We start from the raw sequence: 16852 nt of genomic DNA on the forward strand, positions 1-16852 counted from the left end.
TCCTCTCCTAGCAGATCTTTAACTCGGGCAAGCCAAAATCACAGATACACTGGCGGTGTTTACACTTTGGAAACTTGTAATCCCAGGTTGCTACTTGTCAGTCAAGAATTATTTCAGAGGTGGGAAATGCACTGTAGAGGCTATTGCAATGCAAGTGTTCAGTGCCCCATTAATGCCAGACTGTGACTCTTGACGATGTGCAGAACATCATGGATGGCTTTACAGCAGAGGTGGGCAATAAAATGGCTGCGGTTAACTAGATTTAGCCCCTGGCAGGCTGTGCCTCCACAGATACTGGCAATTGCAGCTCCTCTTCATTGTGAATCAGCTTTCCTGGCCAATGGATGGAAACAGTGATCTGCAGCAAATGGGAGCTGCAGTTCTCCATACTTATGGAGGCACAGGTAAATATAGTAGTGGCAGCCCACCAGAATCTAACTCTGACAGACTGGATCTGACCCGGGTGCTGGTATTTGCTCACCCCTGCTTTAAAGCAATGTGGTTTCATGATGTGATTGAGGGCACACACTTTCCTATTTTGGCAGCCGACCATCTTGCCACTGAGGACATCAGCACCAGGGATAATTTTCTATGTTTATGCAAGCATTGGTGGCTCATCGTCAAGGGTGCCATTTCAGGAGCACTTGGGGAGCTTCAGCCTTGTGTACTGGGACATGACTTGCTTTTCTTCCTGACTGTCAGGGAGTGAGGGGAAAGTACTTTGATTCTGTGAATTACTCCTTTGCCCCCTACTTTCACCAGCCAAGAGTGAAAGGCATACACACCTGCTGCCTGTTCAGCTCTCCCAAAATGGTGCCCTTGCTCACCATGAATGCCTCATGTACATCAATGTAGATTGGTCAGATAAGATGTCTGATAATCTGCATTGTTAAGGACACGGGGCTGCTCAGAAAGCTGCATGCAGTAACTGCCTTTCCCAGGCTGAGGATTACCATTGAGAATGCTGAAATGGGATTAGTGATCCTGGGAGACCCAGCCTGTCCTTCGCTTCTCTGGCTCATAAAGCCATCCACCTGCAACCTCAATAGCACCAAGGAACAATTCAACTTCCAGCTTAGTAGGTGCAAAATGACAAGTGAACGTAGGTTTGGTCGCTTGAGGGAATGCTGGTGTTCTTTACCCATCAGACAGGACCTCAGAGAGAAAAGTTTCCCAGTGATTACAGCTTCCTGCTATGTCCTGCATAATCTATGCTAAGAAAAAGAGGAAATTTTTTTTACTAGAGTGGAAGTGGAGCATATCTCTACTGAATCTGAACAGTCATGTATCAGAGCTATATGGCTCATGGAGAAGTTGAAAGACCATTTTAGCTAGTGTAGTGAGTAGTGTGTTCTCCCTAGCCCTGCTCTTTTCTGGGCTGATAGAAATCATGTGGTGATGGTTGTACATGCAGGACTGTAACATTATCAATAGATCTGTTAGTTTTGTTTGTGAATGATACTATGAGTTCTGTGACATTGTGCAGTAACAGGTAATTGTTTCTTTCAGATTGCTGAGCACATGCTGTAAACTAATAAGGATTAATTATCTTTCAAGAATAGGTTTTATTTTTAACTTTTGCACTGATTTTGTTATGAGTAAAATTCTATGGACTTTTACAATAAATACAATAAATAAATTGTATTAAGGGGGAAAGCATTCATCTTCATTGCAGCTAACCATACATTAATATGCAAAAGCCATGGCAAAACTGATTGCCTCTGATGTCTCCTGGGATTGAGTGATAGTAGTACAGTGACACCTGATGCTATGTGCAATGTTGAGGTATCATAGAGGAAGGTCCCAACACTGAGTTCTCCATGGGTTGCAAAAGGAGGCAAACTCAGGACAGCTGAAGCTGTAGGTCTTCCACAGTTTGTAGCATGTGTTCACGGCCTGAGAAACCCCATTATGTCTTAGTGACTCTCCCTCTCCTTTTCCATTTGGGACTCCTGGATCTTTTCCCTCTTCGTTCTTTCTGTCTTTACTTTCCAGAGTCTAGTCTCATTGTCAGATGCACCACCTCCTGCAACATGTCATCCAAATCCTCTTCTTTCTTTTCATCTTGACTCAGGTGTCATTCTGAAGGTGGCAATGGCAGCAGCTGAAATAAAATACAGTTTGCATACTCACAATAGAAAGCAAAACATAAGATGCTGAATTTCCCTTTGCTCCCCTGAAATTTTAAGCACTGCATTGTCACTTCTGCTAAAGATGGCTTGTGCATAGCTCCAACTGCAGTACTCACGTGGCCTGCCAACAGCTGGAGTTGTATGATTCAACAATGTACACCTCACACCTTCCACAGGTTGCTGCACACAGCCAGCACACAGCCATGCCTGTCCGTGTGACACAGCAGCTGCTCCTGGGAAAAGCGCAGTGAGCCAGCCCTGTGAGCGCGGCCCCCACAGAGCCCCTCGGCTGCTCCTGCCCCCACAGGAATCCCCCCAACTGCAGCCACACAATTCCCTGGGCTACTTGTCCGAGGGCTGGGGGTAGGGAGAGCAGGGAAGCAGCCAGCCCAGGCCTCTGGCCACTAAGTCTAACTGCAGGGACGGTACACTCCCCAGTAACCCTGGCTGCATCTCTGAGGGAATCAATGACAGTAGTCCGAAAACCCAGACCTCATTTGTCACACTTGCTCCCATGCAATGTGGGGATATGCACGCAAACATGATTACATTATCCCAATGGTGTATGCTCACAGGCAGTGATAAGAGTAGAAGCCATGTGCTCTACCTTGAGGAGGGAGTGTATATAGCGCTAGGCAGATGGACACAGCATTCCAAGTGGCTAGGACACAGACAGAAGGGGTCATCATTCACAGTGATGTCTCCCAAGGGTTACTATCCATGGAAGATCGCTTCGCTCCCCAGGATTTTGAGCTAGTCCTTATTGTCAACACACACAGAGAGGACCCATTGGGCCCAAGCCACAGTTGCGTGGTGTCACGTGAGGCTCAGGAAGGAGGGCACGGGGCTCAGGGACACTGTGGGCAGGGCTGACTGACCGCCTCACCATTTTCTGTGTTCTCTGCTGCAGGACCAGCCAGGAGCGAGGGACCCTCCAGCCCTGCAGCAGTGGCACCGACCACCCAGGCACCAGTCCAACGGGCCAGGCAGCAGGACCAGCTCATTCCGCATCACATGCAAGCCATGGAGATGATGGAGGAGGCAGTCAGCTCAAAGCTGCGGGCCGACCAGGAGTGGCGGCAGCAGGTGTGGGGCCAGTTCCTGCAGCGCTGTGATTACATGTGCGACAGCTTTGCTGAGCTGACCTCGCACATTGGCCATGCCATGCCCCACCCTGCTGCCCTACCTGCCATGCCCTTGTCCCCTCCTGCTGCCCCTCCTGCTGCCGTTGCCATGCCCCCTCCTGCTGCACCCCGTCCTGCCCACTTCCCCGTGCTGCCTGTCCCAACCCGGCTTGAAGGGAGCTGAAGCCTCCACACCTACGGAGGCACTGGCAGGAGCCACCCCTCCCAGCACTAGCTCCCCCTGCCAGTTCAGAGCCCCTTCCTCCTCCCTCTTCCAGTTCAGAGCCCCCTCACACTGCCCACACTTCATCCCTGTGTAAAAAATACAGTTTATTCTTTGTTTAACAAAAACAATTGTGTTTATTGGGAGGAGAGGGAAGGGGGGAGGGAAGGGTTGGTATGGGAGGGAGATGTGGACGCCAGACAGAAGTGACTCTAGTCTGGGGCCTGGGAGAACATCTCCTTGAGGACCTCTCAGATGTGTACCCCATTGTGGTGCACCTGCTGGATGATGACTGTGCAGGGCTGCTCAAATGCCTGTCCCTCGGCTGCCATCCACCCCGGGAGAAAGGCCTCCCCCTTACACTCCACTATGCTGTACAGCACGCAACATGCTGCGACAACCCTCACGATGTTCTGCTCCATTTCAAGACAGGTGAGTAGACAACGGAATCTCACCTTCAGCTGTCCAAAGGTGCACTCCACCTGGTTGCGGGCCCGGATCAGGTACTGGTTGAATGTTTCCCAGCCGGGGCCCATGCGTCTGGTTTACGGCCGCATCAGCCATTGCATGAGGGGGTAGGCCACATCCCCCATGATGCACAGTGGCATGCGGACATCCCCAACTCTCAGTTTCCACTGGGGGAAGAAAGTGCCCATCTCGATCCTGTGAAACAGGCTGGAGTTTTGGAGCATGTGGGTGTCATGTGCTCTGCCCGACCATCCCACATAGATGTCTGTGAAGCAGCCACGGTGGTCCACGAGGGCCCGGAGCACCATCAAAAAGTACCCCTTCCGATTTATGAAGTGGGATGTTCGATGTTCCAGTGCCTGGATGGTGATGTGGGTCTCATCCACGGCTCCCTTGCAATTGGGGAACCCCAGAACAGCAAAGCCAGCCATGGTTGCATCCACGTCCCGCACGTGGATAATCCTCTTGAGCAGAATGTCGTTGATGGCTCGGACAACCTGCAGAAACACAGGGAACACACAGAATGAGTCAGGGCAGGTGCATGAGCCTTACGGAGGTGCCTGCCCCCCTGTGATGCCTTCTCCCCCCCAAACACACCAGGGCCCCTTCGCCCCGGAGCCCCCCTCACACCAGCAGGCCTAAGTGAGGGAGGGACAGCACAAGCTCCTGAGTGACGGGTCTTCCCCTCCCCACATGTCTTCCCCCTCCTGGAGTCTTCCCTTCCCCTGGGCAGGGAGTGCAGCCCTCCCAAGGGTCTTACCTGCATCACGACAGCACCTACTGTGGACCTGGCCACACCGAAGTGGTGTGCCACTGAGCGGTAGCTGTCCGGGGTGGCCAACTTCCACAAGGCAATGACGACCCTCTTGTTGACGGGGATGGTGGGCCGCAGCTGGGTGTCGTGTCCGAGGAGCGCAGAGGCAAGCCAGGCACATAGCTCCAGGAATGTCTGCTTCCGCATCCTGAAGTTCTGGAGCTACTGCTGGTCAGCCCATTGCTCCAGGACCAGCCAGCCCCACCAGTCAGAACTGGTGTCGAGTCTCCAGTATCACCTCTCCACGGTTGGGTGGGGATGCCACAGCGAAGCCACCGCATCCAGGGAGGGGGAGTCCAGACTGAGCTCGGCTTTGAGCTCATGCAGGAGTAGCTAGGCAGCCTACATCAGCAGCTGCAGGCACTCCAAAATGGTCATGTGGGGACAGGGCAAGGACAGGGCCATCCCTGGCTCCAGGGCACAGAAGGGAGAAGTGACAAGTCCCCAGAAGCACTAGGCACAAGCTGTGGTGTCCAAAGAGGCAGAGGGCAACCTCAACAGGCACTGCTACAGCTTTCAGTCCCTACCAGAGGTCCCAAAGAATGCAGCAGCAGAGAAACGGCTGTCCAGGGAGATTCCTTTAAGCACGTGTTTCAGAAGAGCTCCAGCCACCACCCCCGGAAGGTCCTGGTGCCCGTTTGCCCTGTCCAAAGTGGTTCTGGGGGGCTGGGGGGAGGTCTTTGCACAACAGCATCCTGCCAGTGTGGACATGCTCTTACGCAAGACCTTTTGTGCAAGAACTATTGCACAAAACAGTTCTTGCACAAGAAGCCTGCAGTGTAGACGTAGCCCTAATGTCAGATTACAAAGTTTAGATGATATTATTGAGCCCTTAATTTTCTGAAATGGGCATTCTGTAACTTAGAAATATTTTTGTTATAAGATGTTATTCATCTGAAAACAAATTTTCTAAACCCAATGACTTTTTGAGAGTCAGAATGAGCAAAATTATGGCATATTGATATTCAAATTGCATACATTATTGAAATATAAGGAAATGTACTCCTGAGTAATATTTTACCAACCCTATATTTGAATGTGCATTTTAAGAACATATACTGTGGTGTGATTTAGAAGTAAACTGTATGAGATTCAGTATAATTTATAGAAGATTTTGTTTGGTTAGAAAATTGGGAAAACTGGCTTTCAGGATCCAAAATACCATGGAGAAAATTTTTCTTCTGCCATTCGATACCATCCAGCCAGAACATGTTTTCTCCATTTTGGACCATGTTCAAAATGGATATATAAGCATATAAGCAAATGTATATGTAGTCTGAGTTTAAAAAGCCTTAGGACAAGCTTTTAAAATATGATTGCCTAATAGTGGGTTGCTAAATCCTCATTTAGGCCCCTAAGTAATTGGCCTGTTTTTCAAAAGTCTTGACTGCACATCACCTTCTTGACTTTTATAAATTTTAGCCTTACAGTGTCCTTGAAAGGGCCTGTAGCTCTTGGTTCAACTCTTGAAAAACACTGTTTACATTCTATCTATGTTCAATGCTAATTCTGCAGCACTGGGGAATGTCACAAAGGAAGCTACTAAGTTAGTGCAATCCCACTCGGCACATTTGTTTGCCATTGAACAAATCAATGAGTACTCCAGGGCTGTGTCTAGACTGGCCAGTTTTTCTGGAAAATCAGCCGCTTTTCCGGAGAAATTTGCCAGTTGTCTACACTGTCCGCTTGAATTTCCGCAAAAGCACTGACTTCCTACTGTAAGAAATCAGTGCTTTTTGCGGAAATACTATGCTGCTCCCATTCGGGCAAAAGTCCCTTTTGCGCAAAACTTTTGCACAAAAGGGCCAGTGTAGACAGCTGAGATTTGTTTTCCGCAAAAAATCCCCGATCGTGAAAATGGTGATCGGGGCTTTTTTGCGCAAAAGCACGTGTAGATTGGCCATGGATGCTTTTCTGCAAAAAGTGCTTTTACGGAAAAGCATCCATGCTAATCTAGACGCTCTATTCAGAAAATGCTTTGAACGGAAAACTTTTCCGTTAAAAGCATTTCCGGAAAATCATGCCAGTCTAGACGTAGCTCAGATGTATGTAAAAAAATGGTCCATGTTAATATGAGCAATACCAAGCCAGCACATACTACAGATGTTTCAACCTAATCATTCCACTTCGCCAACTGTGTGACAGTGAAGACTTTTGGGGCTCGATTACTCATTTTTTAGATATAGCCTCCTGTTGAAGTCAATTGGCAGATTTTCCAAGCATGGAGCTCACCATAAAGCAACAGGACTCCTCTATTATCTTAGTATATAGCTGTTGTTATCATCAGGGGAACTTATGCCTGTAGAGCAGGAATATAACACAATTTATTAGTTTCTTAAATTAGATGGAGGTTTCGCCTTTATTTTGAGTTTGGAGTCTTAACGATTTATGAAAGGTTTGTGACTGACTTCCCTGGAGAGCAGTATTTGCTCTCACACAAACCAGCATTCCCTGTTGGAGAAGAAAAAGACTAGCAAATACAGCAATGTAAAGGAGAGCAGAAGGTCTTGTGGAGTTCTCTCTTTTAATTCTTTCTTTGAGAATCTAAAACCCCCATTCTGCAAACACTCATACATATGCACAACGTTTAGTGGGGAAGGGGCGAGAAGCAGACGAGGCATCCACAGCTGGGGGGGGGGTACAGCATGACTTAATAGCAGTTTTAGGGTTCAAGGTTGAGCTCGAAGCTCTCTCCAACATCCAGCATCACTTTATATAAATCTTTGTAATTTGAATTGAGCTAGGTCTTCCAGCAACTGTTCCCATGCCAGAGGCCAAAATTACAATGCTTCTAACTGACAAATGAAATGTAATTGTTGCACCCTAGAGGTAAGCAGGGGGAATTCAAATAAGACAGACCAGCCAAAAAACACAATCTTTTTTTGGAAAAAAATCTCATCCTGAGGGGGATGATCATGTGATTTTTGGGAGTCTGACTGATGATTTTATTTATTTATGGCTTTAGTGGTTGGCAATAGTGTGCCACTTAAAAAGCTAAACTGATGACCACAAATAAAATTCAGCAACACTTCTGAGAATACTGCACTGTGTAAAAACTCTCATCTACTTCATCTTCTATAGGCTTGCTCTCAAAAAATAAGATTTAGAGCTACCCTGATGTAACTCAGGTCTTCCTGATTTTACCCAGATGAAATCTGGCTTACTGCTTTAATGTTGTTTTCTTGAGTGTCTGAGCAGCACCATGCAGTCGTGCTTTGGAAATGAACTGCACCTGTTGCCTGGAAGTTCCTTCCTATATCTACTCACTTCATCATCTTGCTAGCCTGAGTCTCTTCTCTCTGACATACTTGTGTGCTGCTGTAGATCCATGGACCTTAGTGGAATAATTTTCTTCACATTTACACTGGCATAAGGCAAGAGGAGATTCAGACTTTTTATCTGTACCCATTTTTGATGGAAATATATATCCCCTCTGCTAGTGGCACCCCTGCCTTCTCACACAGTTATACATACCCTGGCACCAAAATTGTACTTGCTCGAACAGCTTCTGGGCCTGCTTAACACAGCTTAAAAACAGCTGTTGGGGAGAGAAGCAATGCTGCCCTCCCTTGTAACCTTTCACCCAATGGTTAAAGCAATCAGACAGGCTGTGGGAGACCCTAGTTTGATTCCCCTGCCCCCCACATACACCTGCTCAGGCAATGATATTTAAACAGGAATCTCCAGTGAGTGCCCTAATCATTTGACTTGGGGATGATCTGATGTGGGTCTCTCCTGTTGAAGCTGTTCTGCTATTTATTAGGTATTAACTGTGCCGTAGTGAGAGTGGCTTTCATCTGAGTAGTGGGAGACCTGGTTCAAATCCCTTCCCCTTCTAAGGTAGGCAGGGATTAAACAGGTGACTTCTACATTCTAGGTAGATGCCAAAACTAGTGGGTTAAAGGTTATAAAGGAGTTGTCCTCTTTCTCTCCCACCCTGTTTTGTATGGTGTTCAATATGTTCTGCCTAACCTCTCACAGCTGAGATAAAGTTATGCAGGTCAACACCTATCTGATTTAAGGATCAATCTGGGATGCAGGCATGATATGAGTTTATAGGTGCCTAGAGTAAGGTAGTGATATACATGTTCAGAATCAGACATTTTTAGTTACCTGGGGAACTTTTGCAGCAAAAAATATAGGCATTAAGCTAAGCAGCACTAGAGGGTGTTTGGGGCAGGGGGTGGATCATAGTAATAAATACAAGGGGATGTGTTGGTGCCTAAGTCTCTTTGTGGAACTTGTGCCTTAAAAGAAGTACAGGTTCCCTAATTATATAACTGAAGACAATAGGAAGGCTTTCTGAGAAGATGAAAGCTAACTATAAAAGGCAGGTTGTGACTGAGAGGAAGGATTTGCAAACCTATAATAGAAAGGAGAGAAGATTGTTCTGATTTTAGCCTGAAAACTGCACAGTACTAAATTACTCTATAGTCAAAAAAATTCCATTGTAGAAAATTTTAGAAAAAAATGTTGAAATTTACTATGAAAACTTAAAATATTTTGGTCAAAAGTTGAAATTTTTATTTGGAAATCTTACTACAGTGTCTTGAGCACCCTTTCTCCTCTGTTGATTGGTCTCTGCAGTCAGATTACCTCCCAAAGGATGCTATCAGTAACATGCATGGAATCTTTTGTCTCCAGTTTGTTCTTTTGAGTTCTTCTGCAGGTGTAACTGAGTATAATTTTATTGGTAGGACTTTTTCTTTGTGATGGTAGATTAAAAGGAGAAAACACAGCTTGTTTTTTTATATAGTGGGTTATATTTGTAAAGTTGGGAGTTGGACAAAACAATTTCTAAGTTGATAGAGAACAAAACTTAACAGGCATTTTTTGAGATAAAGTATCACCCCCATCCTTCCCAGAGATAATTTTAGTGAGTGTTTAAAGTGATAATAGGTTTTGAATTCCATGTGATTACTCTAAGGCGTGTCTAAGCTTTTCCATCTATATACACACATATTTCCAACTTGTTGAGAGCTGTAGACTCATGAGAAAATAGTACATATATTTACATTGAAGCAAATGAATATTTAAATGGACAGTAGTTCTGAGTTTATAGGAAGAGGGAGAACCGGGTATGTATTCTACACAGCATTGTGGAAGTACAAGGCACTCTTAGCTGGCTTTTAAGGAAGAATATATTCCTGACAGTTTTGTGGTAAGAAATATTTGCATTGCTCAATCTGGGGTGTGAGAGAGAAATCCTGGTTATATAAGGTCTCATCCTGAGAGGTATTAAAACCTCTCAGGATTATGCCCTTAGTGAGCACCTGCCAAGTTGTCTGGGAATAGGGAAAGTCAATTTATGTGACTCAGCGGAAGCTCTCTGCTTGTGGATTTGGAAAGCCACAGTTCTGGATATTTTAAGTCACAGTATTTGTCTACAGAGTGCATTAGTGAGCTTCAGCGAGGGTGCAAATTCAAGTATGCACTAGAATGTTGTGCAGTAACTGTCCCTGTGGACATTTGTGCATGCTACAAGTTCCCTAGTGTACATTAATGTCATATTTTTTTAAGACAGGACTACATCAATGTGCACGAGGGAACTTTTAGTAAGAGCCAGAAGAGTCCACACGGAGAAGTTAGTATGCAAAGTGTTGCTGCACTCTGCAAATTACACCTCAGCGGGTGCATGTAAATGCACTGTGCAGGCAAGCAGGGTCCAGAAGCCTCCAAAAGCCCTTTCTGGGTTGATTCTTGTCATGAAATGTTTGTGTTTTTGAAGAAAATAAAATCACCATCCTAGGGATTCTGGAACGTGTGTGTGTTTTGTTTTGTTTTGTTTCCTTGACTTGGTTCCAACTGGCTTTACTGTAAACTCTCCTACAACAGTAAGTGTTGCTCTTGGTTAGGTCTCCAAAGGACTTTAAGTGTTGTATTACAGGCAGTCCCCGCGTTACGTAAAAGATAGGGACTGTAGGTTTGTTCTTAAGTTGAATCTGTATGTAAGTCAGAACTGGCGTCCAGATTCAGCCGCTGCTGAAACTGACCGCCAGTTCTGACTTACATACAGACTCAACTTAAGAACCCCAAGCGTCCCCAAGTCAGCTGCTGCTGAAACTGATCATCGGCTGATTCCAGGAAGCCTGGGGCAGAGCAACTCTGCCTCGGGCTTCCTGTAGTCAGCGCTGGTCAGTTTCAGCAGCAGCTGACTTGGGGACGCCTGGGGCAGAGCAGCTGGGGTGCTGCTGGGTTGGTCCAGTAGCACCGCTCCTCGGCGCTACTGGACCAACCCAGCAGCACCCCAGCTGCTCTGCCCCAGGCGTCCTGATTCAGCCGATGCTGAAACTGACCAGCAGAGGCTGAATCAGGACCTGGGGCAGAGCAGCTGGGGTGCTGCCGGGTTGGTCCAGTAGTGCCCAGAGCGGCGCTGCAGGACCAATCAGCAGCGCCCCAGCTGCTCTGCCCCAGGGTCCACAACAAAAGCCTGGTCTGCTGGGGGGGGGGGCGGCACACTAGCTGCGCCCCTCTCCCCCAGCAGACCAGGGACACGGGGAGCAGAGTGGCAGCGGAGTGCCGTGCCTCTGAGGCTTTGCTCTGGCAAAGTCTCAGGCGCGGGACCCCGCTGCGGCTGCGGCTTCAGTCCCGGTGCCCCTGGTCTGCTGGGGACCGTCTCCAGCAGACCAGGGGCACTGGGAGCAGCTTACGAAGGGGGCTTTCTCGCCCCGGAGCTTGCAGGTAGCAATCCGCCACCTCGACCTCCGGGGCAAGAAAGCCCCATTCGTAAGTGCGGATCCGACGTCAGTCGGATCTGCGTAAGTCGGGGACTGCCTGTACTTTACCTTTAAACACCTGCCCACCCAGCACAATCCACAAACCTTGAGTTAGTTGCCTATACTCCCTAGGAACTGCATGGGGAGAAAGAGGGGCTCTAGAAAGAGAGCTACAGATGCCAGCATAGTGCAAGGGTCATTGCTTAAGAGAGCCGGTGGAGAATATTGAGGAGGGGGAGCAGTTTATGCCACACTCCTCTCCTGGAAGTAGGCACCTAAGCCCAGGCTGGAGAGAGAGGCCTGTCTTTCTTAGGGACCCACATCTAGGAACTGTGTCTTGGAGTGATGTGCCTAAGCTGTGTATTTTGGTGGTGGTGAGGAGGTAGCAGTTCCCCCAGTGATTAGAGCATTCACCTTGGATGGTGGGAGAAGGGTCAATTTGCCTCTCTACCTCTTGTAGAGAAGTGAGGTTGACTTGAGTCTCTCCCCTCCAGCGTGAGTACCCGAGCCACTGGTCTATAGCACTCTCTCAGGCTACATCTACACTACAAGGTTTTTGCATTAAAACGGCCATTTTTGTGCAAAAACCCATGGAGCATCCACACCTCAAGTGCATTTTTGTGCAAGAAAATCTACAGTCAATTGGCAGAAGAGAGGGCTTTTTGTGGTGTAGGTATACCTCCTTCTATGAGTCATAACTCCTTTTTGGGCTACAGCTCTTGAGCAAAAAGGCATGTGTGGACACTCTGCAGGGGTTTCTTGTGCAAAAAGAGCCTATCCGAAAAAGCACAGGTGCTCTGATGGCCATTTGTAGAATGGCCATCAGCGCTTTCTTGTGCAATAGCATCCATGCAGTGTGGACGCGCTCTTGCGGAAAAGCGCATTGCAAAAGCAACATGCTTTGAGATGTGGACACGCTTTTGTGCAAGATGTTTTTGCGCAAGAACTCTTCTGCAAAACACTTCTTGTGCAAAAGTTTTTTGCAGAAGAGTTCTTGCGCAAAAACCCTGCAGTGTAGACATAGCCCTACTCTCTGGATTTCTTTAACTAGTGTTGCTGAGTGGAACTGCTCCCCTGGGAGAGATTGAGAGCCTCCCCCACAAGCAAGAGAATAGCCTTCTACCCAGGGGTTAGGTCAGTCACCTCCCAGGTGAGGAACCCAACTTCAAGTCCCTTCTGCACATCAGGTGGACATGAACCTGGGTTTGATATACTCCAGGGCTGTGGCCTAACCATTGGACTACAGATTGTAAGGGGGCTGCTCTCTCGCCTACTGCTGCATTTTTTTTTACCCGACCCAAATAAATCAGAGTACTGACTCATAATAGAGTGGGACTCCTAACCAAGTTTGCCTGTGACGGTCTGATGGAGGAGGGAGAGGCCAGCTTTGCATAATTAAGGGAGTGTAATACTGTGCTTTGCATAATTAAGGGAGTGTAATACTTGCCACTCCCTTGACTGGCCATGGCCTCAGGTACAGAGCCAGGCTGTTTGCCCGAGGAGTTTGTTCTGAGGGAGCTAAGCCGGGTCACTGTGGGGTGGGGGTGGGGTGCGTGTTTTTCTAAATCCCTCCCTGCATTAAAGCGCCCGCTTTTAAGTGGGGGCTGCTAAATCATTCATGCTCCTGTTTGCTTCTTTTAGCAATTTGCTCTCTAATTGCTGCTGTTTGCATTGATCGCGCGCGGGGCGGAAAGGGAGTCTCTGGAGTCTCCCAAGTTAGCTGCTGATTTATCGAGTATCAAACCTCCTCCTCTTTCACCTTGCTGGAGCCGCCGGCTCTATTTTAAGGCAGACGCGCGGGGCTCAGCACCTGTTCTCGCCTGTCCGGGGAGCAGAGTTTGACAGCTCCCAGCCAGCGCCTGGGTTGCCCGTTTCCCTTTCCTTTGCTCCTCGCTGGGGCTGGGGAGGGGGAGCCAGGCTGAGCTTATGCCCCCGCCCCCAGAACCACAAAAACCTCCTTTTGGTCAACTTTGAGTTGCAAGGCGCCTCTGGGTGCGGAGCCGGAGCCGAGCGAGAGCCCGTGTGGCGGCGGGGCGTGTTGGCCATGGCTGAAGGGGGCCGCCCTGAGAACCCCCGCGAGGAGCCTGCAGCGGACGAGTTCAGTGATATCATCAGGAGCAGATCTGGTAGGAACCGCGTGTGTGTGCACCGAGGGGGCGCCTGGGTGGGTTACATGCAAAGCCACCGACCGTGGGCCAGTGGGTCGCCTCCTCTTGTGTCCCACCGAGGAGGGAACGAATTCCTCCGCAGCTGGGGATGTGTCGGGGGAAAGTTTCTCCGTTATCCAGCTGCAAGAAGAAGATCTGACCCGAAACCCAATAAAACGAGATTGCTACATAAAGTCGTACCCTGGGGGAATGCGAAGTTCACATGCGAGGCGGGGAAGAAAAGATCACCGTTATCCCATGTATGAAAATAGTTGGATCGTCTGTAAACGAAATGAGCGCTTATTTAATTGGGCCAGACACTCATTTCCCTGTCAAGAACTCAATGCTAATGCAAGCTGAGCAGTTTGTACTTTTGGAAAGAAACCATGCTGACAAGATAGGAAATTGATGGGCAGGCATGCAAAGACCGAGGTAGCTGGTTGTATTCACTTATTGCAACATTAATGCAGTTAGCAGAGAGCGGACCAATGCATTTTTAATGCTGTATAAATAATTTTCAACACTCGAGGAGGGTTAATGAACTGTAGAGGGACGTTCCAGCAAAGTTTAGAAAACCAGGAATAAGTGTTTGGAGTGATGTTCTTAGTATGAGCTTTTCCTTATAAACTAGAACTCTTGAGCTCAGGCACTCATACAAAATTGTGGTGCCATGTGGGCAAGGGGGCAGGCCATTAAAGCTGTAAATGAAAGCAGCTGTAATGCTGGTTCCCCATATGCTAAAGTTTCAGGTGTCTGGACTCCCTCTGTTTAGACTTGGAGAGAAACCAAATCTTGGGTAGTAAAGTTATTTATAGACCATTCAGAATTTACACATTTACAATGTAAATAGACACAGAAATATAGGAGTATTTAATTATTTCAGCTTAAAAAAAAGTCCACTAGTCTGCCAGAGTAAAAAGGAGAGAGGATAACAATCCCTCAGAGAGTGAGAAGTTTTTTCCAGTTCAATTTGTAAGACAGCTACCTCAGTAAAAATTCTGCTTCCAGATGATTTTTGGGAAGCCTCTGGCCTATTGGTAACTAACTTAGCTGACAAAGTTCTGGGTTGGCAAAATGTAGAATAAACTCCTTCTTTCCCTCTAGACTACTGATGCATGGTTCTCATTATCCCAGAATAGAGAGAGACTTGCAATATTATCAGTGCAATTCTTCTTTGAAATTGTACTAACACAAAGTATTTCCTTGGAATCTATGCTCCTTAAGGTGTGTCTCTTAGTATTGCATTCACTGCACAGTGGTTTTCTTAAACTCACAGATGAAAGGGTCTACTTTGTACTTGGACTTTACTGTGCAACATTTCGGAAAGTAGGATCATGGAGTAGAGGCAGTGTACTTAGTGCTGCAGAGATCCTTCCACGCCCAATTTTTTCAAAACTACTTACAGCTCTGAAAACAAAGTTTCTTTGTTGAGAAATTGCATCATTGTGCAATGGAAAAGCTGGAAAGAAAAGTTAGAGTGAGTTCCTTCCACACTGATTTCTGATCCAGCTAGTGGCACTGCAACCCACAGCTCAACAGTGAATCAACCCAAATCTGAACTTAGGCCACTTATATTTTGGTAGATGTAGACTAGAACCACTACACTGCACACACACAACTCTTAACCTCTTTTTAAAAGAATCAGCTATTTAGCATGTTTTTCTGTATTAGAGTGGATATTAATTGGAAACTAAAAGCTTAAAGAATTACATAAAATATTTTTTCTGAATGTGGGAGGATGTGATTCTCCAGAGATTGCTTCAGGAAAGTTATAGTGGTTTACTCAGGGACATAACTTATTGCTTAGTAAATGACTCGATTGATTTTGTATTTTAAAGCATTGCTTAGTTGTGAGAAACTGCTTTTGCTTTTTACATTGTTTTCTTTATATAGTTAATTATAATGTGAGTAACACAAAATGACAAGATGTATTCATATGTACACTTCCTTGTTGTCTCTTCCCTCTCAATTTTCCTTGAAAGCCTGTCTCCAGACCAATTTAAGTGACATAGAAACGTTGAGCACATTGTACTATAATCAGAGCAAAAACAACTCAATGTTTTAAAATAGATTTTTCTACTTTGCTCCCTTTCTGTTGTACTCAAATAATTTGGGTGTTTACATTAGCCATGGAATTTAGAAAGCTGGTTTTTATATTATAACTTGCAGTGTATCGTCTCTAATAATTGTACCATTATTTGAGGGTTTAGACTGTTGACCACACCGTTTTAAATTCTAATCAGGAGGAATCTGAATTTGTTTTTTCATGGGGCTTTTTACAGATGGGATTTTCAAAGGGATCTAATGGGCACTGGTAGTGAACTCCATTGACTTGCAAGGAAGCCGAGCATGTTACTCTCATAAGAAAACTAAAACCCCTCCAATACTGGACACTTAAAATCATGTTTGGAGGTTGGTGCTGGTTTTTTTTGGGGCCAAAACTAATTGGGTGGTGGTTGCTGCTTCTTTTGCAAGAAAACAGATTCCGAAACACTGCCTGAATTTGAGACAAATTCACAGACTTGCGTTAAAAAGTCAATCAAAATATTTTATTCAAAAGACACATACATTATTCACACACCATTTGCTAGAGGTAAATATTTTTAAATCGGCCAGTCCTGGTAACTTGCACCCAGGAGCAGCTCGAAGAGAGTTGCTGGCATCTGGCGCCCTAGGCGGAATGCACGATCAGCGCCCCCGCCTCCATAACCCTCAATGGCGTGATATCATCATTGGGCGCCGTGTTTAACGGCATTTAACGCGGTGCTCTAGGCAACTGCTGAGGTTGCCTACATCCTTGGGCCGCCCCTGCTTGCACTTAAGAGTCCTAATAGAATTGACTCCAAGCCTTCTAACCCATCAAGATTTGTGTTTAATAAACAGGAAAGTTCCGGAAGGCTAGAAGAGTGCTAATGTGTCAATATTCAACAGGGCAAGCAGGATGATAAATATAGGGGTGCTAGCCTGATATCATTCATTGGCATAAAGTTGGAGAAGTTTCTATAGGATTCAATTGATAAAGAATGTCATAATTAATGTCAATAAGCATGGTTTTATGGATAACAGGTGTAATGAAATTAGATTTCTTTGACTCTTTGGGATAACTATAGAGATTATTTATATATTTGAGTATTTTCCAATTCAAATTTAGCATTGTACGGTATCAATAAAGTATACGTTAAATGGATTAAGAACTCGCTAACCATCAAATCTTAAAGCGGTGATCAG

The 16852-nt window shown here is 46.4% G+C and overlaps 1 protein-coding gene across 1 annotated transcript in view; it reads left to right on the forward strand.

Moving 5' to 3' along the window:
- The first annotated feature begins 13140 nt into the window (after positions 1-13140).
- Positions 13141-16852, forward strand: part of DMD (dystrophin) — a 2135104-nt gene continuing 2131392 nt past the window's right edge. The window contains exon 1 of the mRNA XM_075916549.2: positions 13141-13603. Within this exon, the coding sequence (XP_075772664.2) occupies positions 13522-13603 (82 nt within the window). The 5' untranslated portion in view covers positions 13141-13521. The remainder of the gene's footprint in view (positions 13604-16852) is intronic.

Source organism: Pelodiscus sinensis, chromosome 1 (assembly GCF_052426305.1).
Source record: "Pelodiscus sinensis isolate ZL-2025 chromosome 1, ASM5242630v1, whole genome shotgun sequence".
In the NCBI taxonomy this organism is placed as follows: Eukaryota; Metazoa; Chordata; order Testudines; family Trionychidae; genus Pelodiscus; species Pelodiscus sinensis.